This window comes from Ambystoma mexicanum, chromosome 3p (genome assembly GCF_040938575.1).
Source record: "Ambystoma mexicanum isolate Mex_15411 chromosome 3p, UKY_AmexF1_1, whole genome shotgun sequence".
Lineage (NCBI taxonomy): Eukaryota > Metazoa > Chordata > Amphibia > Caudata > Ambystomatidae > Ambystoma > Ambystoma mexicanum.
In genome coordinates, this window is record NC_090925.1 from 612,926,576 (window position 1) to 612,948,313 (window position 21,738).

Sequence of the window (21,738 nt, forward strand, 5' to 3'; positions counted from 1 at the left end):
TTTATTGCTTCAAAGATCGTGGGGGAATAGTCATCGACATAAACGCAACATGCTGATCCCACTATTTTGCAAATTCCCCCACGATCAACCAGGATCACATCGAGAGCCATTCTGTTTTGCAGCGTCATTAACCTGATTCCTCTTTCTTCCAACGTCATGTTAAATAATATATCTGTTGTTGTGTTTATTGTATTCTTAAGGATTCTGGAGAGTTGCCTTATATTATAGGAGTTCACTATCTGCCCTAAGAATGGAATGAATGATTTTGCTACATCAGTTGCTATTAAAACACCTTTGTCAGTCCTTTTCACTCTAGTTCTGGATAATCTGGCCATGGCTGCTGTTTCTAAGAGGAATACTCCTGGGAACAGTAGCCCTAGGTAACATGTACCTCCCCGGTTTCTGGGCAACCAAGGGTATGCTTTCTCTCCGCATATAAAATAAACTGGATCACCTACGTATAATGGTTCTATTTTCCATTTTAGTACCACTGTATTCATACAACCAGCATATGTTCTGACTAAAAAAGAGCCTTTCTTTTTTAGACAAAAAGGGACAGTTCTTGGGCTATAATTCACCGTGTAAGATGGGGGAATTGCATCTTTGTCCCCTTCTGTTCTTACACGAAATGTCAATTCAGATGTTTTTTCTGGTGGGGATAATCTATCTCGTCTATTTTGTCGTGTTATCTTTTGTGCATTTTTCCTCGTAGGCTCTGGGGCTATTACTTGTGCTTTATGGAAAATGGAACAACCCACAGGCTTCATTATTATCTCCTCAAACTCATTCATGTTGGTTCTGTCTAATTGACCTGTATTACTCTCATTCCATTTCCCATAGAACATTGCACCTAAAGATGCACTACATGCAGAACTTAATGGTAATGGCTGCAGATACCACCCTATTCCTTTCCTGGCATGCTGTGGTAAATGGGCACATACCCAGCAGTTTGTTTTCTTCAGGATTGCATGTGTCATGTTCATTATCAGCAATAAGGTGTTATTTCCAAAACCTTCCCTGTGTTTTTCTTCCATTGGGGGTAGGGTATAAGTGATCACCTGAACCAGGCTTTCAGTAGTGTATATATCACTTATTGGTAAAAACATTTCTAATGGGTGTATTGTTTCTACCCACCATAATATTAGGGCTGTCGATATTGGTGCTACCACGCTCATAAAGCACATTATTATCGTTAGTACCAGCATACAATTTGTTTTACCATGCGTTTTTCTTAAGCTTATAGTCTTTATAATTGACTCATTCTCAGAGGTGGTGGTGCAGGAGGAGGCTGGAACCGGTCCCGGCATGTTTCTCGTCGTCCTTCTTCTTTTTTATCACAGTTTGTTGTGGATATCTCTCTACGTCACGCTTGCTCTGATGTTAATAAGTTCAATGGAATTGTCACAGTTCAGTTCTGCCTGTCTCTTTTTTAGCCTGGATTCGATTATTCAATTTTAGGCGAGATCACTTGTCCCCTCTTATACTGCTCAGAGGTCCTTCGATCAGTTATCTTATCGCCTTAGTATTATGTGCGCCCAGCTTGTCCGCTCTGGTTCAGGACACATGTACTTTTTATGATCGCACCGAGGAGCCGCGAGTCTTGAATTGTCCGACTTGCAGAATTCTCACGCTTCTCTCCTCTACACCTCCGGTTCCTTCTCCGTTCATGAGCTGAACCAGAGGTTGACATAAACACCAAAAAGAACTGCGGATCTCTTTGTCTTCCGAGGCCGCAGGTTGTATCGCCTTGCTCCTGGTATCGTATGATCCGTGAACAGTGCCGGTGCACTTCCAGATTCAGGCTCGAAGTCAGCCTGTGGCGCTACTGCAGGTGCTGGTGAGCGCCGCGCCAATGATGCAGATCCATTCTTTGGCGTGCTGGCAAGTGCTGGTGGGAGCCAAAGGGGTACACAATTTGGTTTTGCTGGTATTTGCAAGGCAGATTTCGCGTCGGTCAGCAGTGATGTCAATTCTGCTGGGCAACGTTGGGGCATTTTTTGCCCTTCCCCCTCTTTGGAAATCGTCTCAGGCTTTGTTTCGAGTTTCACTTCTCGTTTTGGCAGATTAGGTGGCTGCTCACTGGCAACAGTTTCTTTTGTTTCTGGGACCGCTGTCTCTTTCCGGTCATCAGTGTCAGGCAAGTCTTTCAGTGCAGTTGGAATCTTCTTGGCATGGGTGGCATGGATCCACGATTTCCTTCCATCTACCCGTATTGCCGTCTGCGTTGCCAAAAGTACTTGATAGGGCCCGCGCCACCTGGGTGCTAATGATGACTTTCTTTCAAAGTTTTTTAGCAGCACCCAGTCTCCTGGCTCGAGCGCGTGCCCCGGAACCGGTGTATCTCACTGGTAATGCCTCCTGCACCTGCTGATGAATCAAACGCAATTTCTGCATTAAAAGGCCACAATAAGTACTAAGCACAGGATGTTCTATCTCACTTAGTCGCTTTGGCTGAGGTGCGCACCAAACATTTGCCGGCCTCCCCATTACAATCTCGTATGGGGAGAGCCCAGTTTTAGCCTGTACAGACGTACGCATGCATAATAGTGCTATTGGTAATGCATCCACCCAACTCAACTTGCTTCCCGCACAAATCTTGCTAATCTTTGATTTAAGAATCCCGTTGTGCCTCTCCACAAGACCGGCAGAACTCGGATGCCTTGAACTATGGAATCTCTTATCAATCTGGAGACCAGCACATATCTGTAATACCACTGCACCCACAAAATGCGGTCCATTATCAGACCATAGGACTCGGGGCAAGCCAAATCTGGAAATGTACTCCTTCAACATTACTTTTGCCGTACTCATTGCTGTGCAGTCTTTCAAAGGATATGCCTCCACCCACTTACTGAATGCACAGATCGCCACCAAGACGTATTTTAAGTTTTGGCACCTCTCCATCTCTATGAAATCAAAATGAATTACCTCAAATGGCATGGAGGGCGGGCCAAAACTTCCTGTTGGAGTCACTGTTCCATTCCCTACATTGTGTTGCAAACATGTGATACAGTTCTGCACCAACCTCTCTGCATTCTTTTTTATGTTTACATTCTGCCAAACTGTAGAAAGGTACTGTATTATTTTCTTCGCACAGATGTGCGTAGGGCTGTGGGCCATTGTGACCATTGCAGTCACATACGAATTTGGCAACATCCAGTTTCTAGTTCCCTTTTCCACCCAACAACCCCCCAGATCCAACTCAGCAGGTCCCTCTGCCCACCCCTGTATTTCATCGGCCGTAGCCTCGGCCTGCATTTCTTTGACAGTGGCAACTCCATCTTCTATCATACAGGGTACTTCCTCTGTCTGAACCGTCATCATTCTGGTATTCAAATCAGTGGCAGTTTGTTTCGCAATTCTGTCTGCAAACGCGTTTCCCTCTCCTACTTTGCATGTTACTTTTCTATGTGCCTCGCATTTCACTATTGCTAGGCGCTTTGGAAACGTGAGTGCAGACAGCAATCGTACAATCAAAGGGCCATGTTGAATTCTGGCGCCATGTGATGTCAGAAACCCTCTCTCAGCCCAGAGTCGACCAAAATTATGAACTACTCCAAAAGCATACTGACCAGCAGTATATATATTCACATTCAAATTTTCAGAAATCTCGCAGGCTCTGGTCAATGCTATTATTCCAGCGGCTTGTGCTGAATTATAGGGGATTCTTTTACTTTCTACAACACTCGCTAGAGTAGTGATAGCGTATGCGGCAGTTGTCGTGCCATCTGGTAATTTAAAACATGAGCCGTCACAAAATAACTCTCCATCCGGCTCTTTCTGTGGAATATCACTTAAATCAACTCTTCCCTTGGTTTCTTCCTCAGTGACCATTAAGCAATCGTCGGGGGGCTGATTCATTCTTCCCAATTTCTTTTATGGTTAGTGGCATTAATTCTGCAGGATTCAAAGCACTACACCTCATAATTTGGATATGGGGCGTGATCAAGATAATCTCATATCTTGCCAATCTAGCAGAGGTGAGGTGTTGCGTCTGTGTCCTATTTAATAGAACGTCTATGGCATTTGGCTCCATCAGAATTAAAGTGTGCCCCAATACCATTCCTTCCGTTTGTTTCACTGACGCAGCATCCGCCGCGACAGTTCGCAAACATCGTGGTAGTGCGCGCGCTACACGGTCCATCGCAGAAGAAAAATAGCCGCACGGCCTATTTCTTCCACCTTGTTCCTGTGTCAAAACCACCAATGCACATCCTTCACTTTCACACACAAATAGTCTAAAAATGTTCTCATAGTTCGGCGTACCCAAAACTGGAGCCGAGCATAATGCAGTTTTCAATCCATCAAATGCTTTCTGACATTCCTCATTCCACTGCAAAGGCATAACCGCATCCTTTCTAGTTAAATTCACTAATGGTTTCACAATTAACGCAAAATTACCAATCCATTGTCGGCAATATGAAGCCATGCCTATTATGGCTCTGACTCCTTTTTGTGTCTTTGGAATAGGCATACAAGAAATACTTTCTATGCGTTCTGGCGTTAGTCTTCTACGTCGTTTCGAAAGTAGGTAGCCCAAATAAGCCACCTCCTTTCGATTATACTGAAATTTCTTCAAACTAGCTTTATGGCCATGTGCCGCTAGGTGTGACAGTAGTAATACAGTGCTTTCTTTACAAATCTCCTCTGTGTCTTCAGCTAGCAATAGATCGTCTATGTATTGCAAAAGTGCACAACCCACAGGTAATTCCAGCATGTCTAGCTGCTCTTTTAATGCTCTACTGTAAATACTTGGACTTTCTGTGTAACCTTGCGGAATCCGCGTAAATGTAAATGATCGTCCTCCTAATGTGAACCCGAACAAATATCTACGGTCCTTGTCCACTGGAATACTAAAGAATGCGTTTTTCAAATCTACTACACTAAAATATTCTGCTGAAACAGGTATCATTGTCAATATTGTAGTAACGTCTGGCACTAGAGGAAATTGCGGATCTACTACCTTATTCAATGCGCATAGATCAATTATGAAACGGTATGGTACCTCATTACCTCCTTTTTTATAAATCGGAAGAATCGGGCTGTTGCATGTACTGCCTGTGATTTCCTCGATTACCCCTAATTTCACCAAATCTGTAACAATACTCTTCAATCCTTTCTCACCTTCAACCAACATTTTGTATTGGGGTATTCGCGGTAGGGTAACACCTTCTTTCAAAATAATCTTTACTGGCTCTATCTTTAAACATCCTACATTGTTGTCATGCATTGCCCATATACAGGTTGGTACTTTACTTAGTTCCCCTGGTAACGCTTCGGACATGAATTCTGACACAGGGGCATCGTGTGGCCATATCGTCAGAAACACTCCGTCTGCCGTGCAATGTATAACAGAACCTAGTTTTTTCAACAGGTTTAATCCCAACAAATTTTCTCCACAATTTTCTGTTAGAAGGAAAGGACAATGTTCAGTAAATGGTCATATGGTAACTGGGACTGGTTTGGACACTGGTTTTATGACTGGTGTACCTGCGAACCCTACGGAAATATTCTTTCGCCCTGACAGTGGTATATCCGGAACCAAGTGATGGTCTATTGAACACTTCTGTGCTCCTGTATCTACAAGAAAGCGGTGCTCCTCATTCCCGACTCTCATTTCTACGTAGGGTCCTCTCTGATTCACGGGAATAGACACTGGTTCCGACCCCTGTCCTGGGCTGTCCTATTGGGGAAATAACACGTCGTCCAATGTGTAATCATTACTATTACTGTAATACGTGTTTGGCTGTGTATCGAAAACATTTCCACTCTTCCCTCTATTTCCCCCACTCTGATTTCCATATTGTTGATTTTGCTGTCCCTGACTCTGCTTTGGAGCATTTTGGTTTTGGCCTTGGTTTTGATTACCTCCGTTATTATGATGCTGCTGCATACTATTCCTATTTGGTCCATTTGCTCCTGGGTGTCCTCTATGCTGTCTCCTCTGACCAGACCCATTTCTATTCTGTAGATGCGGACATTGCGCTCGCCAATGTCCTTCCTCTTTACAATATGCACACTGATTCGGTCCCACTGTTCCCCCATGCATATTTGAATTACTCCTTCCTTGTGCGTTCCCTCGCCCTCTATTATGTCCTACTACTTGCTGCATTAATACTCGTGTCTTTAGATTTACCCTATTCCTCTCTTCTTTTTCTTTTTCTGCAGTCACTCTGCGCTCATAATATTGGGCCATATGCAGTACTTCGCCCAACGTTTTTGCTTGCCATGCACTCTCTGATGTCATTATTAGATCCTGAATTGGAAGTTTTAACCCCCTCACATATTTGTCAACAAATAACCTCTTTCCTGCTTCCGAACCCACATCCTGCCCACTGAAGTCTGTGAATACTTCTTCAAATCTATTAAATACTCTGTAGCCAACTCATCCTTGCCTTGTACACATGCAGTCAATTTGTCCCATTGAATTCTTTTCTCTGGGACAATTGTTTTTAACTTCTGTACTATACGTGCTGGTAACGCCGCCAGGTTCGCTCCTGGTGTCCCTCCAACCGCTTTATTTCTATCTTCTATTATCAAGTCTGCCCATGTGGCGCCAAAGGCTGTTGGGTCATCTACCTTCCTTATTTGTTTCCATTTGTCTGCTGGCAGGATCACCGGGAATATTAGGTCTATATCACCCATGGTAAGCACGGATGATTGTAGGCAGGACTCTACTTCCTTGTAAAACCCTGCAGGATTCTTTCTTATATCAGGAATCGTCTGCTTAATGTTGTTCACCTCCTGTCTGGAAAAGGGGACATGCACATATTGGGCGGTGTAATGGGCTGGTGTCACCTGCGCCGCTGCACCGCCCACTGCGGGAACCTCCACTTTGGGCACAAAGGTAGGTGGGACCTCTCTCATAGGAAATGCCCCACTTACCATCCACCCCCTTCTCTTAGATGTAACAATATTCCCAGATCCAATGATAGGGCTGTTTCTCCTGTCCCTCGCTCTAGTGCTCTTCTATGTACTGCCATTATTTCGGGTGGGCTGGCCTTATCATTGTTTATATCTTTGTCTAATAAATGTTCAGCCATCGACTGCAGTGCTTTTCTTTTCATGGGCATGGAATATTCATCAAATATCTCGTGTATCTCCATTGTGGGGATACTAGGATCCGACATCCATCTAAACGCTTCTCGTATACATACTTTTAACTTATCGCCCCTTTGTATTGACGACATTGAATGTCGTTGTTGTATATATGGCTCTACAATTTCCTTCCTATTTCTCCCGATATCCCTACTCCTGTACCCAGGTGTAGCAAACATTTCGGCATAATCATTATCTAATTCATCTTTAAGCTCAAAAAGTCTATATACATGTTCTCTCAATTCTTCATCCCTCTTCCTACAGCATGCTAATGCATTCAAATCTAACAATCGCTGCAGTGGTAATTTCCCAATTAGCTGTTTCCATTTCTCCACCAAATATTCACCCATGCATTCCAACACTACCTGTCTTTCGTTGCTTCTACGGAAGTCATATATTGAAGGCACTGCTGCCGTCCCATCATTCCCGTCTATATACATCTCTGCCTGTTGCTGCAATTCCACCTTCCTTTCTTTGCTGATTGCGCTGCGGGTTACCCTCGTGCACCCCCGTTGGTCAGTCCCGCCTCTTGCCCCCGCGGTTTCAACTTCAACCCCGGGAGGAACGGACGGTACTGAGTCTGTGCCTGAGGCGGGAGTTGCGGATGGGACAATGGGAACATGGAGTGTCTGTTGTGGGCCTGATTGGCTAATAGGAAGTGTTACGCGCACGGTTTGTGGCTGCCGGGGGGCTTGAGCTACCGGAGGGGGAGCTTGAGCTACGGGCGGGGTCTGGGAAATAGCTACTGACGTGTCTGGTCTTACTTCTGATCTTGGGCCTTGTTTTGTATGGGTCAATATATTTTCTATCAATTCATCTGTTATGTTTAATTCTCGTTGTGGGTATATCTTTTCTATATTCAACTGGTCTCACCTGCCTGCCCTTCTTAGACTCTCAGTCCACTCCTCCTCTTCTTTCTCGTCCGCTACTTCACCTTTCGATTTATGCCTGCGCGCATGCTTTGCTCTGCTTTTAAATCGGAGCATTGCTTCCTTTCTCCAGTCTTTAATAGTCTCAAATGCTGCAGTACGCGCTTTCTTTCTTATCAAAACCCTTTCCAGGTTGTCTATCCTCGCTATCTCTTAATCGGCCACTGATGGTCTTGTTACTTTCTGGTTTGCCTATGCCAAGTCTCACAGAATATTATCGCACCCACTCCATACTTCACATACATCTCATACGCCGGCGTTCCACCAGGTGGTACAATTTGGCCATCTTCCAAAGATTGTCTACCACAGCGGAAAAACCCCGCTAGGGTGGACAATACCCCAGGCGTGTTTCAACCTTCCCCCTGGTTAATCAACCTTACCTAGGGCGTTTGATTTTGCAAAGTCAACTCTCAACCAATATCAGGATACTTTGAATCGGGGAATGACTCACCTGATAAATCAAGTCGTCTGTATACTGACGCACCAAAGGATGTCGTGTCTGCGTTTCTTGGCTTCCGCCTCGTTTCCGGACCCTCGCCTCCTTGTTCTCTAGCCAGGCACGTCGATCAGGGATCAGATGTGTGCAGATCTGCAAAGGAGTCTCTCATAATTTCTACAGGGCGCACCGAACACCTCATGATCCCGGCTCGATCGTCCCGTCCTCGCCGTTCTCTGCCTTACTCAATTACAACGTTACGCAATGGAACAAGTGGGGGAGGGTCCCTATTCGGGCACCATCTTGAAAGGGGCCCTAGGGGACCCTGACGTCTATGGAAACAAGGCGAGTCACCACACACGATAGATACGCCAGACACAAGGTTGTATTCCCAAAGCTAGGGTTTATTGCAAAGCAAAAGTCTCAGTTGGCCAACTCGGTCTCACGCCCCGCGACGTGTATCTCTAGACCTCGAGGGACGCAAGAGAGTGAATTACATACATCAGTTACATATATACAAAATGCATATCAAACAATCAGCTATGACATGTTTAACACCCCCCTTTATTGGGTTTCTTTGAACTTGGTGTGATGATGGACATCTCCGACCACTATGACACCTTCAAACATCTATTCTAGTAACAATTTGCAATTTGTGAGTGCGAAGGCATCTTTCAGTTGTTGAATAGAACACAGCGCTTCTGTTCTTGGAAGCGAACTACATACGGGGGGAGTTGCATTCCGGACCTTGCTATCTATCAGGTGCTATTTGCGCCCTGGGAGCCGACATGCTCTAGCGGGCTCAGCAAAGGGGGGCCGTAAGAAAAGCATAATTCAAGCCTTTAGCGGTATTATTCTAACATATTCTACCATATAACGAGACTGGCTGGCAGCTGTGCAATGATTAGATGCCCTGCAGCTCTGCTTCAAGGCTACATTCGGGAGGGAGCCGGGCATTCTTCCTGGCGCTGCCTACGTTTGTGTTTCAGCGAACTCTTGTTATCCTCATGGCCCTGCGGCCTTGTCCTTTTCACATACAGACAACAATGTTTCACAGTCGAGCAGTGTAAGCGGAAAATATACTGCGAAGCAATAGGAACAGAAAGCAATGAGCAATGGTTAGAAAACAAAATTGCGATTCTTGTTTCAAAATGGCCGTTCATTGGCAAACTCGAAAACCGATATTTTGTCATATCGTGCATGAGACGGTTGGCCCACGGCCACCGAAATGCGTTTGCTGTCTCAAAGTAGAGGTATACGTATTTCTAGACTGACAAGGCCTTTGATACTGCATGCCATCCACCTGCATCCTCTGTGTGCATGTCATATTTTTATTCCACTCTACATACTGAAGTAACTGTTCATGTGAGCCCAGTGGGTCTAGGTGCCATTCTGTAGAAACATGATCGCAGTCCTGAAGCTTGCAGGTGCATCGTATCATATGCCGAGGATGAAAAGGCATGTTTGGCAGTAGCGTGGGCATGTTTTTAGACGTGAAACCATGCACGCTGATCGCTGACAAGTGATATTTACTCATCACTATATATGGTAACCCAAAAGCGCACATTCCCGCCAGAATTGCCAGGCGGGGCCTCTGCCTGCAGGGCGACAGCTTTCAACTTGTGCACAAGCCAGGTGAGGATGCCGTCCCACCTGATTTCATATGACGTCATCCTCTACAATCACCACACACTAGGATTTCCATTGCTGATTGTGATAATAACTGCATGGTATGCCACGCAAAGCCTATACATTTTTCCCTGGAAGTCAGAGCAAGATCTAATCCTCTCCTCCATCATTGAATGCCTCCATTCTGGAAAGTGGAAACATGCCAGGAAATGACGAGGCAACAAAAGGTTGGGGATCTACCTAAGCTCGCCAAACTACTGCTAGTGAAAGATGCACTGTTCCTATTTAGTTCTACCATACTATTGAAAGGACACACAATCGTTGGAGGATATAGGGGAATACTTTCCACTAAACGATTGTTATGGCAAAAGGTCTGGTTCCGCAGAATGGACTCTGTGGTCGAAGGCACACTCAAAAGATGTGCCACCGGTCACGCCGTGACTCCACACACTACTCAGGAGTACCTTCAAATAGCCTCAAGCTATATGCACACAGGTTGCTATTGACTTCGTTGGGCCTCTGCCATCGGGCACTTACATTTGGGTGGCAGTGAAGGAGCATTCAGAGACCCTGAAGTTCAGCTGATATACACAGCTGTGTCCGCTGTCATACCTGCCTTTGACAAGATATTTCCAGTTTACAGAGTGCCAAAGGTGGTCAGGTCTGACAATGGTCCACAGCCTTTCGTTGATACACATGTTTTGACTCTCTTCAATGTTTCTCTTGTGTCGCTCAAGACTGTGGCTGGCTGAACTGTCTCTGGTGTCTACCCGCGGGCTGTGTAGTTTCAGGCTGTGGCACTCTGAGCTCTCTTTTATGCCACAAGGCTATGCATCGCTGCAATGCCTCTATTGTGCATTCCCAAACTAGGGTTCCTACCAGGGGTCGCACATCAAGCTGTCTCCCTCAGGCTGAAGCATCTCTCTCTCTCTCTCTCTCTCTGTCTCTCTCTATCTCTCTCTCTCTCTCTCTCTCTCCCCCTCTCCACCAGACTATGGGCCTCATTACGGGTTTGACGGTAGCCGTGCCTGTAACAAAGGCATGGCTGCCAACAAACCCGTGATTTTACCGGCACCCTCGAATGGTCAAGTACCGGGTCATGCCGAGGTCGGTGGACCCGGTAATTGCCCATTCGTGGGTGCCGGCAATAGGGGACTCCCCATCCCCATTCGGCCCCATAGGGCAGAATGGGAATGGGGAGCTCGGATGCACCGGCACCGTTCATAGTGGTGCATCCACGAGTTGTACTCACGTGTGCTGCACTGCCCGCTAGGTCGGACCTGACGGGCAGAGCGAGACCCACGAGCACAACTTGTAGTATGGCAGTACGGTGACAACGGTGCCGGTAAGCTTACCGGCTCCGTTGTCACTGTACCGCCAGGGTCGTAATGAGGCCCTATGACTCGCTGATCTGTCTCCCTTAAGTCGCTGAGCAGTCTCTTGTGTCTACCGCCAAGCTGTTGCACACTGAGCCGTCTCTTCCACTTCAGGTGTCGATTGTTTTGCTTTTCACACCTGACAGCCTTGTAGTGGGCACTGGGCACTTTAATCCAACTATTTTACTGCACTGCCTTTTGGATGCATGCATTTTGTCTTGACCTCATTCCTCCTCTAAAAGTCAGTCATGCTTGATTTGTCTAACATGTGTCTCAATTCCTGCTTTGTCAGGGGCCCTTATGAGTCCGGTTCTTTGATTCAGAATCCCAACAAATGAAGTGACCCCTCCATTTGGTGGGTGGGAAGATTCCAAGTGGGAGGGGTCTCTGAAAGATAAAAGAGATGGCAGGTATGTTGCATTCCCGAGGTGAAACAAAGTTATGCTAATCCTTTCTGCATACTGTATAACACATATTTGGGAAAAGGACTGGTAAGTTTCCTTGATAGTATATATATTTTTTTTTACAATTCATATTCGGCTCAAACTGTTGTATGTGCAGTTGTATAATTTTGAAGCCGGGGAGTGGGGTTCCGCACGTTGCCAATGTGTGTATGATCCTCACCATGTCACCTTCGCTCTTTAGCTCAGCCCCTGGAGTTATGTTATGTTATTCAGATTTATCCTGCGCACCACTGCCATGTAAATGGTCTCCAGATCTGAAAAGATGGAGGGTTGAGGAGGGTTAGTGGGATGGAGAGGGATAGCGCAAGAGAGCTTTTTGCTGTGCTGTTGGTAGCTTCAGTTTGGAAAAAACGGTCAATGTGTCTTAGGTTTGCTTCTAGATGGTATCGTTTAGGTGTTGTGTTGGTGTGCGGGCCTATATGGGATTGTTTTGTGGTTCTGTGGTGTAGTGATGGAGATAGTGGGCCTCATTATACGATTGTCGGTCCGGGAACTACGGTAGCGGTAAGCATGCCGTTACCGTAGTTCCAAACCGGCAAACCACGAGTTCTGCTTGCGGATGCCATTGCATCCGTCAGGACTGGCGTGGCGGCCGTACCAGAACCCACGAGCAGAGCATGTTCGATGCACTGGCACCGTTCATAACGGTGCCCTACGGGGCTCAAATGGGAATGGGGAAGGATATTTTCTGGCGCACAGGAATGGGCAAGGCCGTAGTGACCCGGTAATTGCCCATTCCTGGGCGCCAGAAAAAAACAAATACCGGCAGCAGCCATGTCTATATTACAGGCACGGCTACCGCCAGCCTCGTAATGAGGCCCAGTGTATTGTGTTCAGTCAGAGCACAGAGGGAGTCTGCTGTTTGCTTAGTGATTTCCAATTTGTGCTGTGGTAGGAGTATGTGTGTGTTGTATTTGGCGGTTGAGTCGTGAGTTTGTAGGAAAGTTGGAGGTTTTCAGTAGGGTTAGTGGTGAGGGATGTTTGTGCATTCTTGTAAGTTGAATCGTTTCGGTTAGGTTGAATTACTTAAATTGCGGTTTGTTGATATTATGCTTTCCTTTCATTGGGCCAGCCTAATTCGTTTTTGGCTCGATTTGGTTTTACAATGGTTTGTGGTGCCTTTCCTATGTTCACGCTCAGGTTTTTTTCTCAGTAGCGCTTCCTGTTTAGGAGCGAATTAAAGAGACAGGTTTTTAGTCGTTTTCTGAATTTTTGTTTTTCTTCTGTTGTAATGCCTTCGGGAGTGCGTTCCATAGTTTTGCTGAGATGCAAGAGAACGCTGATAGGCCATATTTCAGTTTTGAGTATTGCTTTGGTTCGAGGCGGATGTCATTGCTGGATCTTAGTGTTCATTTTGGTTAGTAGATAGAGATTATTTCCTGTATGAATTCCGCTCATTGGTCGTCTGTTTGAGGGACAAAACTGAGTGTGCTTGAACAAGTGCACACCGTTATTAATTCTATATAAAAACTAAACAAGCATTGGCAATGCCAATAGTTTTTGCTTTTAGTCATTGCAAAGACGGTTTGTGAGGAGGAGAGGAATCTCCAATGGTGAGAAATGAGGGAAAGTGGGGCAACAGAAAGAGGGGTGATGAGGAAAAGAGGGTGGTGATTAGCGAGTGTAAGAGAGGGAGCACTGTCTGCGGATGTACAGACAGGGAGATGGAGGGTGATGTAGTTAGTGCAAAGGGATGGGCAAAAAACTCAAAGTTTCTTCATATCAGTTTAGGAGATATCCAAAAACCCATATTTCAGCAACTGTATGCAGTAGAAACTACTCGGAAATAGTCAAGTGGAGCATCTACAAGGACACCCTACCTTAAAGTGAAACACCTGAGATGGCAAATGCTGGTTGCGGCACAGGCTATCCCAAGCAGTACCACGTCAGTTGTCAGTAGCTCCTGCTAGTGAAGCTTCCAATCTACATCAAAGACATGGATTCTACTGGATCCAGGTGTAACATATGGGTTTTAATGATGGGATTCACCTGATGAAATACAATCACTCCTGCAACTTTCTTGATAGAAATTTAGCAGATGTAAAACCACACCCATAAGCAGATTGATCCAGTGGATAAAACCTATGAGAATGCAGTGGTCAATTACAGAAAAGACGGTATATCTCAATTGGCTTCTACTGGGTCCAGTTTCTCACATGCACTTTATTTGATAATCAAGTAACCTGTACAAATGGCAGAAAATAAATAGACACCATCTTACGCACAATCACAAAAGTATTTGTTGCAACTTGTAACATTTGCACTTTGATCATGAAATGCAAAGCACAGATATACGTGCTCCTTTCATGCACCTTCAACATGCATTTTGTAAAATATTGTATTGGGCTCATTAAAAGGCCAGCAGTGTAGTTAAGAATTGAAGAATTGGCATTCATTCTGTTACCGCCACTTTTACTGCACCAGAGAATTAGATCTTTGGTTTTAAAGTGGAGCCTTAAAGGGGAGTATTTACCTCCAGCAAGATGCTCCATATCAAGGCCAATAATCGGTGGATTTCCCACAATGGGATTGCAACCTGCAGTAAATCCACCAAAATCACTAAGGAGACATAAAAATGGGAAATAACACTGCGCTACTACCACCACTCATAAAATCTGATGGATGGCGCGACATTAACGGTAACCGAGTTTGGCGGTAATTCCTCAAGCTCGTTTAAGGGGTCTATTGTATTTTACAGACATGTTCTTTCTGAACATATTTGCAGTGTTATTCCCCATTTTAATACATTTGGCTTGCACTCTTTATCCTAAGGTGAGACTTGCAGGTTTTTGGTATGAAATACACCATCGGGCGGCAAGCGCAGAGAAACAGTGGTGTTGCCTTACAATGTTGCATACAGATGGGTTTGGGCGTGAAGATTTTTTGTGGTAGGGGTCCCAAATATTGTTTCACCCAGTGGTGGAAATGGAAAAAATGTGGTGCGGGATACCACAACACAAGGGCCGGGGTGGAAGAGGAGTTAGGGAGGGGCGGTGCTCGAGGGGGCGTGGTCTAGAGGATGCAGGGTTCGTAGTGAACATCCAGCAATGGTGGAATACAAACAAAAAAAAACCGCCCATGGTGGCAGCATTGTCTTTTTCCGCTGGCTTTGGCACTGGTGTGTAATGCACAATGCTCGCTACATGTACAACTGAAAGGAATCGGTTGTACATGTAGCGAGCATTGTGCATTACTACACACCAGTGCCAAAGCTGCGGTAAAAGGCAATGCTGTCGTCGCGGCGCTTTTCTTTCTCCTTCATTTATTTATTTATTTTTAAGTGTTCCAGCGCGGTTTATGGTCTTGGGCGGCTGACTCTGGCCGGATCCCGAGATCTGGCTCCATATCTTGTGCCGGATTTCGGATCCGTCGAGAGCCGGCCCAATGACCAGCACTGGTTTCACCGCGGGCGTTGCCAGAGCAAAGGCCGGCCCTGCCGCATAGCTTGTTTCTCCAATCTCCCCCTCCAGTGTACGCCCAGGCAATATCAGCATGAGTGCCCAAGCTTGGACCCCTCGCAGGGGCGTCGCCCATACTCACGCAGGAGCAGCACATGAAGACCATGCAGAAGGATTCCATGACGCCGGAGATGCCCACCACCCAGGTGAGCCTCAGGAAGAGGATGACCCCGAAGATGTTCTGCAGGCAGGGCAGGTAGACGCCCATGAAGGTGCCCATCCGTGGAGCCTGTGGAAAGAGAAGACCCACACTGTTACTGCCAGAGAAAGAACTGGCATACCACACACACACACACCTGGCCATTCACAAGCTGCATTCCCGGGGCATGCATCAAGCATGAGGATGGGTGCTGAACCAATCCATGTGCCAGTTTACCCTAGCCCGAGAGACATCAGAGACCCCTGGAAACTAGCTCCAAACATAAAATAAATATTATTTTCACATCGGATGCAACCGCGTTTTGACGCTCAGGCTGAAGAAGAGCGTAATGATTGTGGAGGACCGTGCAACCCCAGAACACCCCCGTCTTCCCCACCTTCCAGCTGAGGATGGAGGCCAGGGACACAAATCTAAGTGGCCCTTCCGCTTCCGGTAAGTTGGTCCTCTAGATGAAGGCTAACTTAATAAATATTGTTAAAGTAAAGTTAACTACTGGGCCGCATTTACTCTGGAGCAAACCTTTGTTATTTTATGACTGACTTTTTAGTTTTTGCTGTTAGGTGGTGCTTTTGTGCCACCTATAAGCCGAAACTATTCCATTGAAGTATGGGGAGATGGGATGTGAGGAGGGACATGTAGCTTGTGGCTGTTGTTTTAATATTTACCCACCCATTTACTGCCCATGGCTATCCTAATCCGTATGGCCCTTCCCATCCACTACAAAAAAGGTAGCAGGCACCACTCTCTCGAAAGAAGATGGCATGATAACCTGCTCTGTGGTTTTTACTCACTGCGAGAGTCCGCAGCCATCGCTTTTAGATCACTCTACTTTTCACAAAGGAGGAATATCCATTTGGATATCAGTCTTTTTCCCGCCCAGAAGGGAGGTCCAGCACCGAAATGCCAGACAAACCTCCTTTGAACAAGAGTACCAACAGCAACCCCATACACGTGTGTCAGCCTTGTTGGGCCTCATTAGTGAGGTGGAGCTGTGCCTCTCTGAGCACAGTGAGCAAGGGGTCAACATCTGGATTCCCCCAGGTAATTTAGGGTGACCAACCCCAAGTTCCTTGCAAAAATACAAAAAAGGTAGCAGGCGGCCCACTCCAGAAATAACATGGCATGATCACCTGTTCTGTGGACTGAAATGCAAATGGCTATTCCTCCTTTGTGAAAAGTAGTGAGCAAAAAGCTGAAGATTCCGAACACAGTGTTGATTACAGGCCATTTGGATCACACATCCACCACTGAGATTATATACCTCCATCTCATACAGGAACAATAACGGGTCCCACAGAGTGTGATGCTAGCCTGTCACAAGGATACTTCAGGAACTCGCAGACACAAAACAGTAGCTTTCTCATCTCTAACAACACCCTGATTCTAACCGCACCAGCCACACAAAACTTCACTGCCAGGCCAAGCTCTCTCTGCTGTCTCTAAGGTCAGCGGTCTTTTGCCATAGGAGCGAGCCCCAGGTATTCTAGACACGCTGACCCTGGCACAAAAATATGGAAATAAAGTTCTGGAAGGGACCTCTTATATGGGGTGTTCTCAGAGCTCTGCTGGAAGACAGATTTCACGTCAGATCTGAGTCTGATGATCTCACCGCGCCAAGGAGACAGGCCCTAGAATTGCCATAAATTGAGTTGAGACTGGGAAACGATTCAAGGGCGCACCTTCCTCCCCATCTACTGGGGAAGCAACAGTTCCCATAGGGGGGCAGGAGGAAACTCAGGACAGAGCCCCCCCTACCGCCAGTTGTTTGGCAAAGAGGTGCATTATCAGCTCCAATGTAGAAGCTTGACCTACACACCTCTGCACATCCCTAGCTAGGGTCCTCCACCAACCCGGGCAGGCCCTCGATGTCCAGAGCCATTCTTCCCCTCCCTCTCATGCTGATGCCTACACCATTTAAAGTGCCACCACAGGAGGCGATGGCTTCTCTTGCAAACATGCAAAAAAGCAACATAAGGATACTTTTGTAGCAATGGATTGCTAGATTGCAGTAAAAGGTTCTTCATACAGGGCTGATCAGCATCGCATGACATTGTTGCTGCCATCACCCGTCAGAGATATAGGGAGTGAATTTGGCACACAGATGTATATAGGTGGTGCATGTGGCACACATCTTAAATGTATATAGGCAATGCATATGGCACAAATCTCAGATGTATATATGCGGTGCATGTGGCACACATCTCAGATGTATGTAGGCGGTGCATGTGGCACACATCTCAGATGTATGTAGGAGGTGCATGTGGCACACATCTCAGATGTATGTAGGCGGTGCATGTGGCACACATCTGTCTGTGTGTTCAAGGAGGGTCCCGTTTATTACGAGGGATTCATGTTGCGCACACCATATTGAGGACGGGGGGATGGCAGAAAACTCGGATAGTGCTGCAAATCCATATGAAGCAAATGGAATTAATGATATGTTACTTTTAGTGTTACAATCATTTAGAATGTATACATATTAGATCTTCACGCACGTAGAAAGAAACAATATTAAAACTGCAAATGCAATATGAACACAACTCCACACAATGAGGTAATTTTCTCCACGGTTAGCTGTTACACATGCATTCTAAGTAGCAGGAACATTCTTGATAGAAAAGAGAATTAGTTACCTAGTAAGATGGTAGTGCGGAAAGGGAAAGGTTTACAGTCCTTGCAAGGGAACTGATGTTATCTCTCCCTTTGTATTAAAATCTTTAGAGGGGGTTAGTCATTTGTTTGGTGGTAATAAACATGAGGCCCAAGGCCAGGGTCCGACGGTTATGTGTTTTTCTAGGTCATCAGAGGCTGCATGTGGCCACATAAATTAGAAAGTCTTTGTTAAGCACCAGGAATCTGTGGAATGGAGATCGCAATCTGTAGTTCAAAGAAAATGCTGTTTATGAAGCCCGTCCTCTATTTGCAAAAATATGCCAGAACAATCATACTTAAAGTTAAAGGCCTTAGGCCAGTTATTACTAGCAATGAATTTGGTTTCATTACCAATGTTTAACCATGTACTGACGTTATGACCTACTACAACAAATCCCAAGAAGAGGTGTGTTTTGAATATGGTCTGAAGATGATAATGAAGATAAGCCTGACCAATAAAATTGAAGAATTGGAAAGGATGGGATTTCTTTGAAGAAGTTTTGTCCAATCATATTTGGGGGGTGGATGACAATAATGTATCTGGTAGTGTTTTAGCTTGTTGAAAATGGTATATAAACTGCCAACTGGTGATGTATTGTTGAGATTTCGGTTAGTTTCGGTCCTACAATGCCATCTAACCGCTCCCCGAGCTTTTGTACAATAAACTTGCTTTATGTACAACCGTGTACTCGCTTCTTAAGTGGTGGACCTGTTTTGAGTTAAGGTGATTAATGGCCCATCCCCACATATCTCGGATGTATACAGGCAGTGCATGCGGCACACATCTCAGATGTATATAGGCGATGCATGGGCACACATCTCAACAGTCAGGGAATGACCCACTGGGAACAGGGCAATGTCCGCTGGACCAGCCCACCTGGCAAGAGTGGGCCACTGTTGTGTGACAGTTCGATTAATGAATTTGCGGTGAAACTGTTAGTGTTGACCAATGTTATTGATCCAAATTATATTAAATTGCACCATTTGCCGCATTTTTGTAAAAAAATTAAAGTTTGCGGCAAAAAGGCGATTTTGTTTTGGGTCCTTTGCAAATTTTTCGAATTTCAGATTTAGGCAGCGCACGTAGCCCTGTGCACAAAGTGCTGTAAGTGGCTCAAGATGTAGATGATTCAGAAGCAAAAGTCTTTGAGTGGCGCTGCTGATGCCAAATCCCCACGACTATAAGAAGCGATCAGCCGCGCTTCTTCACAATCCCTTCAAAGGAAGCGCAGCCTCGTTGAAGTCGGAATGGAGCTCTGCAGCTTTCACTTTAGGTGACCAAAGGAGATGAGCTCTGCTTCATCATTTCTTGGGATCCCCCGAGGTATCTCGGCTTCAATGCTTTAAGAGTCCTTTGTTTTTGACCTAACCTCTCGCATTCTCTCTTTCTCCCTGATTTAAGTCTCTCCTTTATCCCTCGGTATAAGACAGAGCACCCACATTTTGGTAAATTCCACTGCAATCGCCATTGTTCAGGCTAATATTATGTGTAAATTTCATGAGTAAACTACAGTATTTCTAATTGTCTAAATGTATATCCACTTCTGAGGTATTGATTTTTATCTTTAAGTACAGTTCATATACTGCTTCGTTCCCTATGAAATATTCCAAAATGTATTTGAGAAATGAGAGTAGAAAAGGCATAAAACGCAATGTGCTTAGATACATTGAGGCTTGCATCGTTTCCAGGTCCGGTGCTTGACCTTCCGGAACCTTCCCTGCTGTGTGTCAGGCTCACCTGTGTAAGACCTCGCGTTTCTTATCATGGAGATCATGCTTCTGACTGTCAGATATTGGCAATGATGATCAACGAGAGTGCTATTATGGCAGATAAAGAACCGCTATATGTTCGTGTAGCAAAGACAACTACTGTTGGATAGTCACAGAGCAACAGTATTTTCTGGACCAACCGTTAAAATACAATCTTTTTGAAAGATAAATGATTTAGTGAGAAACATGTTTTAACTTCCCAGATAACCTAATGTCTCTTGTCCTTTTTTAAAATGTAAACCCTTGAAAGAGCACTTGGGACTGTTACGGTATTATCAGATATTGCAAAAAGGACTGGCAAATAATGTATGTTCTCCTGGAATTCAGATAGGGTTTGGGGGGTGCCATGTATCCCTCACCTAAGGATCTCTTTCCAAAGTGTTCCCAAAATTCAAGCATCACCGGGCAAAATTAATTCAGTTACGAATGTTTTTTCAGGTCTAGTTTTCAGAAACGTGTAGCATTATGGGCCGCATGACAGGGAAACCATTTCTGTCAGAGGCCCTTTCTGTTAAGCGCAAGGCTTTTTTCCTCACACAATATCGTATTGTATTCTTTCAGTGAGTATGCCAAAAGTCAAAAAACCTTTCTTCAGGGATAACACAACTCCATAAAAACATCTGCACACTAATTAAGTGACATCCACACAGTTACAATGTATGCTGAAAATATATCCAGAGAACTCAATTCAAAGAATATGTATCAAAAATATTTATTTAGCTTGATACAAAATTAATAAATGACAATGAGTCATGTATAAATCACCACTATCAATCACAATTAGGTTTCTGGTCAAAGTTACATTTAAAACAGTGCAGATGACCAAAACTCATTTCTGCACTGGACAACTCAATCATTCATTCCACACACATCCTCATACAAACATACACATGAAAAAAGTGCTTTCAAATTAATTTTTGGATAATGTTCAAGAAACGACATAGGAGAAATTTCATAATATTTCACAAATTGGAGAAAATTTGTAGTCAGATTTTGGAATGGATCTTAATAATAATTGCAATTTGCTTGATCGCATCTCCAACAAATATCAGTTTCTGACCGGTTTTGACGTGTTGGATTATTTTATCCACGTCTTCATTTGGTCATCGGCACTGTTTTAAATGTAACTTTTACCCGCAACCTACATGCGATTTATGGTGGTGATTTATACATGATTAATTATCATTTACTAATTTTGTATCAAGCTAAATAAATATTTTTGATACGTAGTCTTTGACTTGAGTTCTCTGAATATATTTTCAGCATACATTGTTATGGTAATACCCTGGTCCAGAGCTTATGGTTTTCCTGAGTATTCAGCATAGCAATCCACACAGTTACACCATATATAGCTTAATTCAAAATGTACACATTTCACGTGCTTCGATATTTTCTTTTTTTCAAAATCATTAAAGCAAAATATGCAATGTGTGTTCCTGTCTGACCAACATATGGGCATAGTAAATACAGAACTGTGCATAATTTGTGACAGCAATGGGAAAAGTGTGCAGTTTCACATTTGAACATCCAGACATATGGCTTTGTCCATTTTCATAGTGTGAGTTTAAAAAATCTGCACAGCGAGGCAGGTCATGGGATCAGCGAAAAGGCACAGACAGAAAAGTTCCGGTCTACACTGCAGAAAAGCGCAGGATTTAAGACTCTGTACCAGCAGTTTCTTTTTATTCACGTGCCAAGGATGAGTATGCTTGTCCTTTTTGCATAGAATTGCATAATAGCCTGGCAGTTAAGGGGTTAAAGAAAAA

General features: G+C 44.8%; 1 protein-coding gene across 3 annotated transcripts in view; it reads right to left on the reverse strand.

The window, feature by feature from the left end:
• SLC12A5 (solute carrier family 12 member 5) overlaps positions 1–21,738 on the reverse strand; it is a 1,549,598-nt gene that overhangs the window by 534,530 nt on the left and 993,330 nt on the right. For all 3 annotated transcript variants that reach the window (XM_069651368.1, XM_069651367.1, XM_069651369.1), the window contains exon 4: positions 15,473–15,619. In XM_069651368.1, coding sequence (XP_069507469.1) covers positions 15,473–15,619 — 147 coding nt within the window. The remainder of the gene's footprint in view (positions 1–15,472; positions 15,620–21,738) is intronic.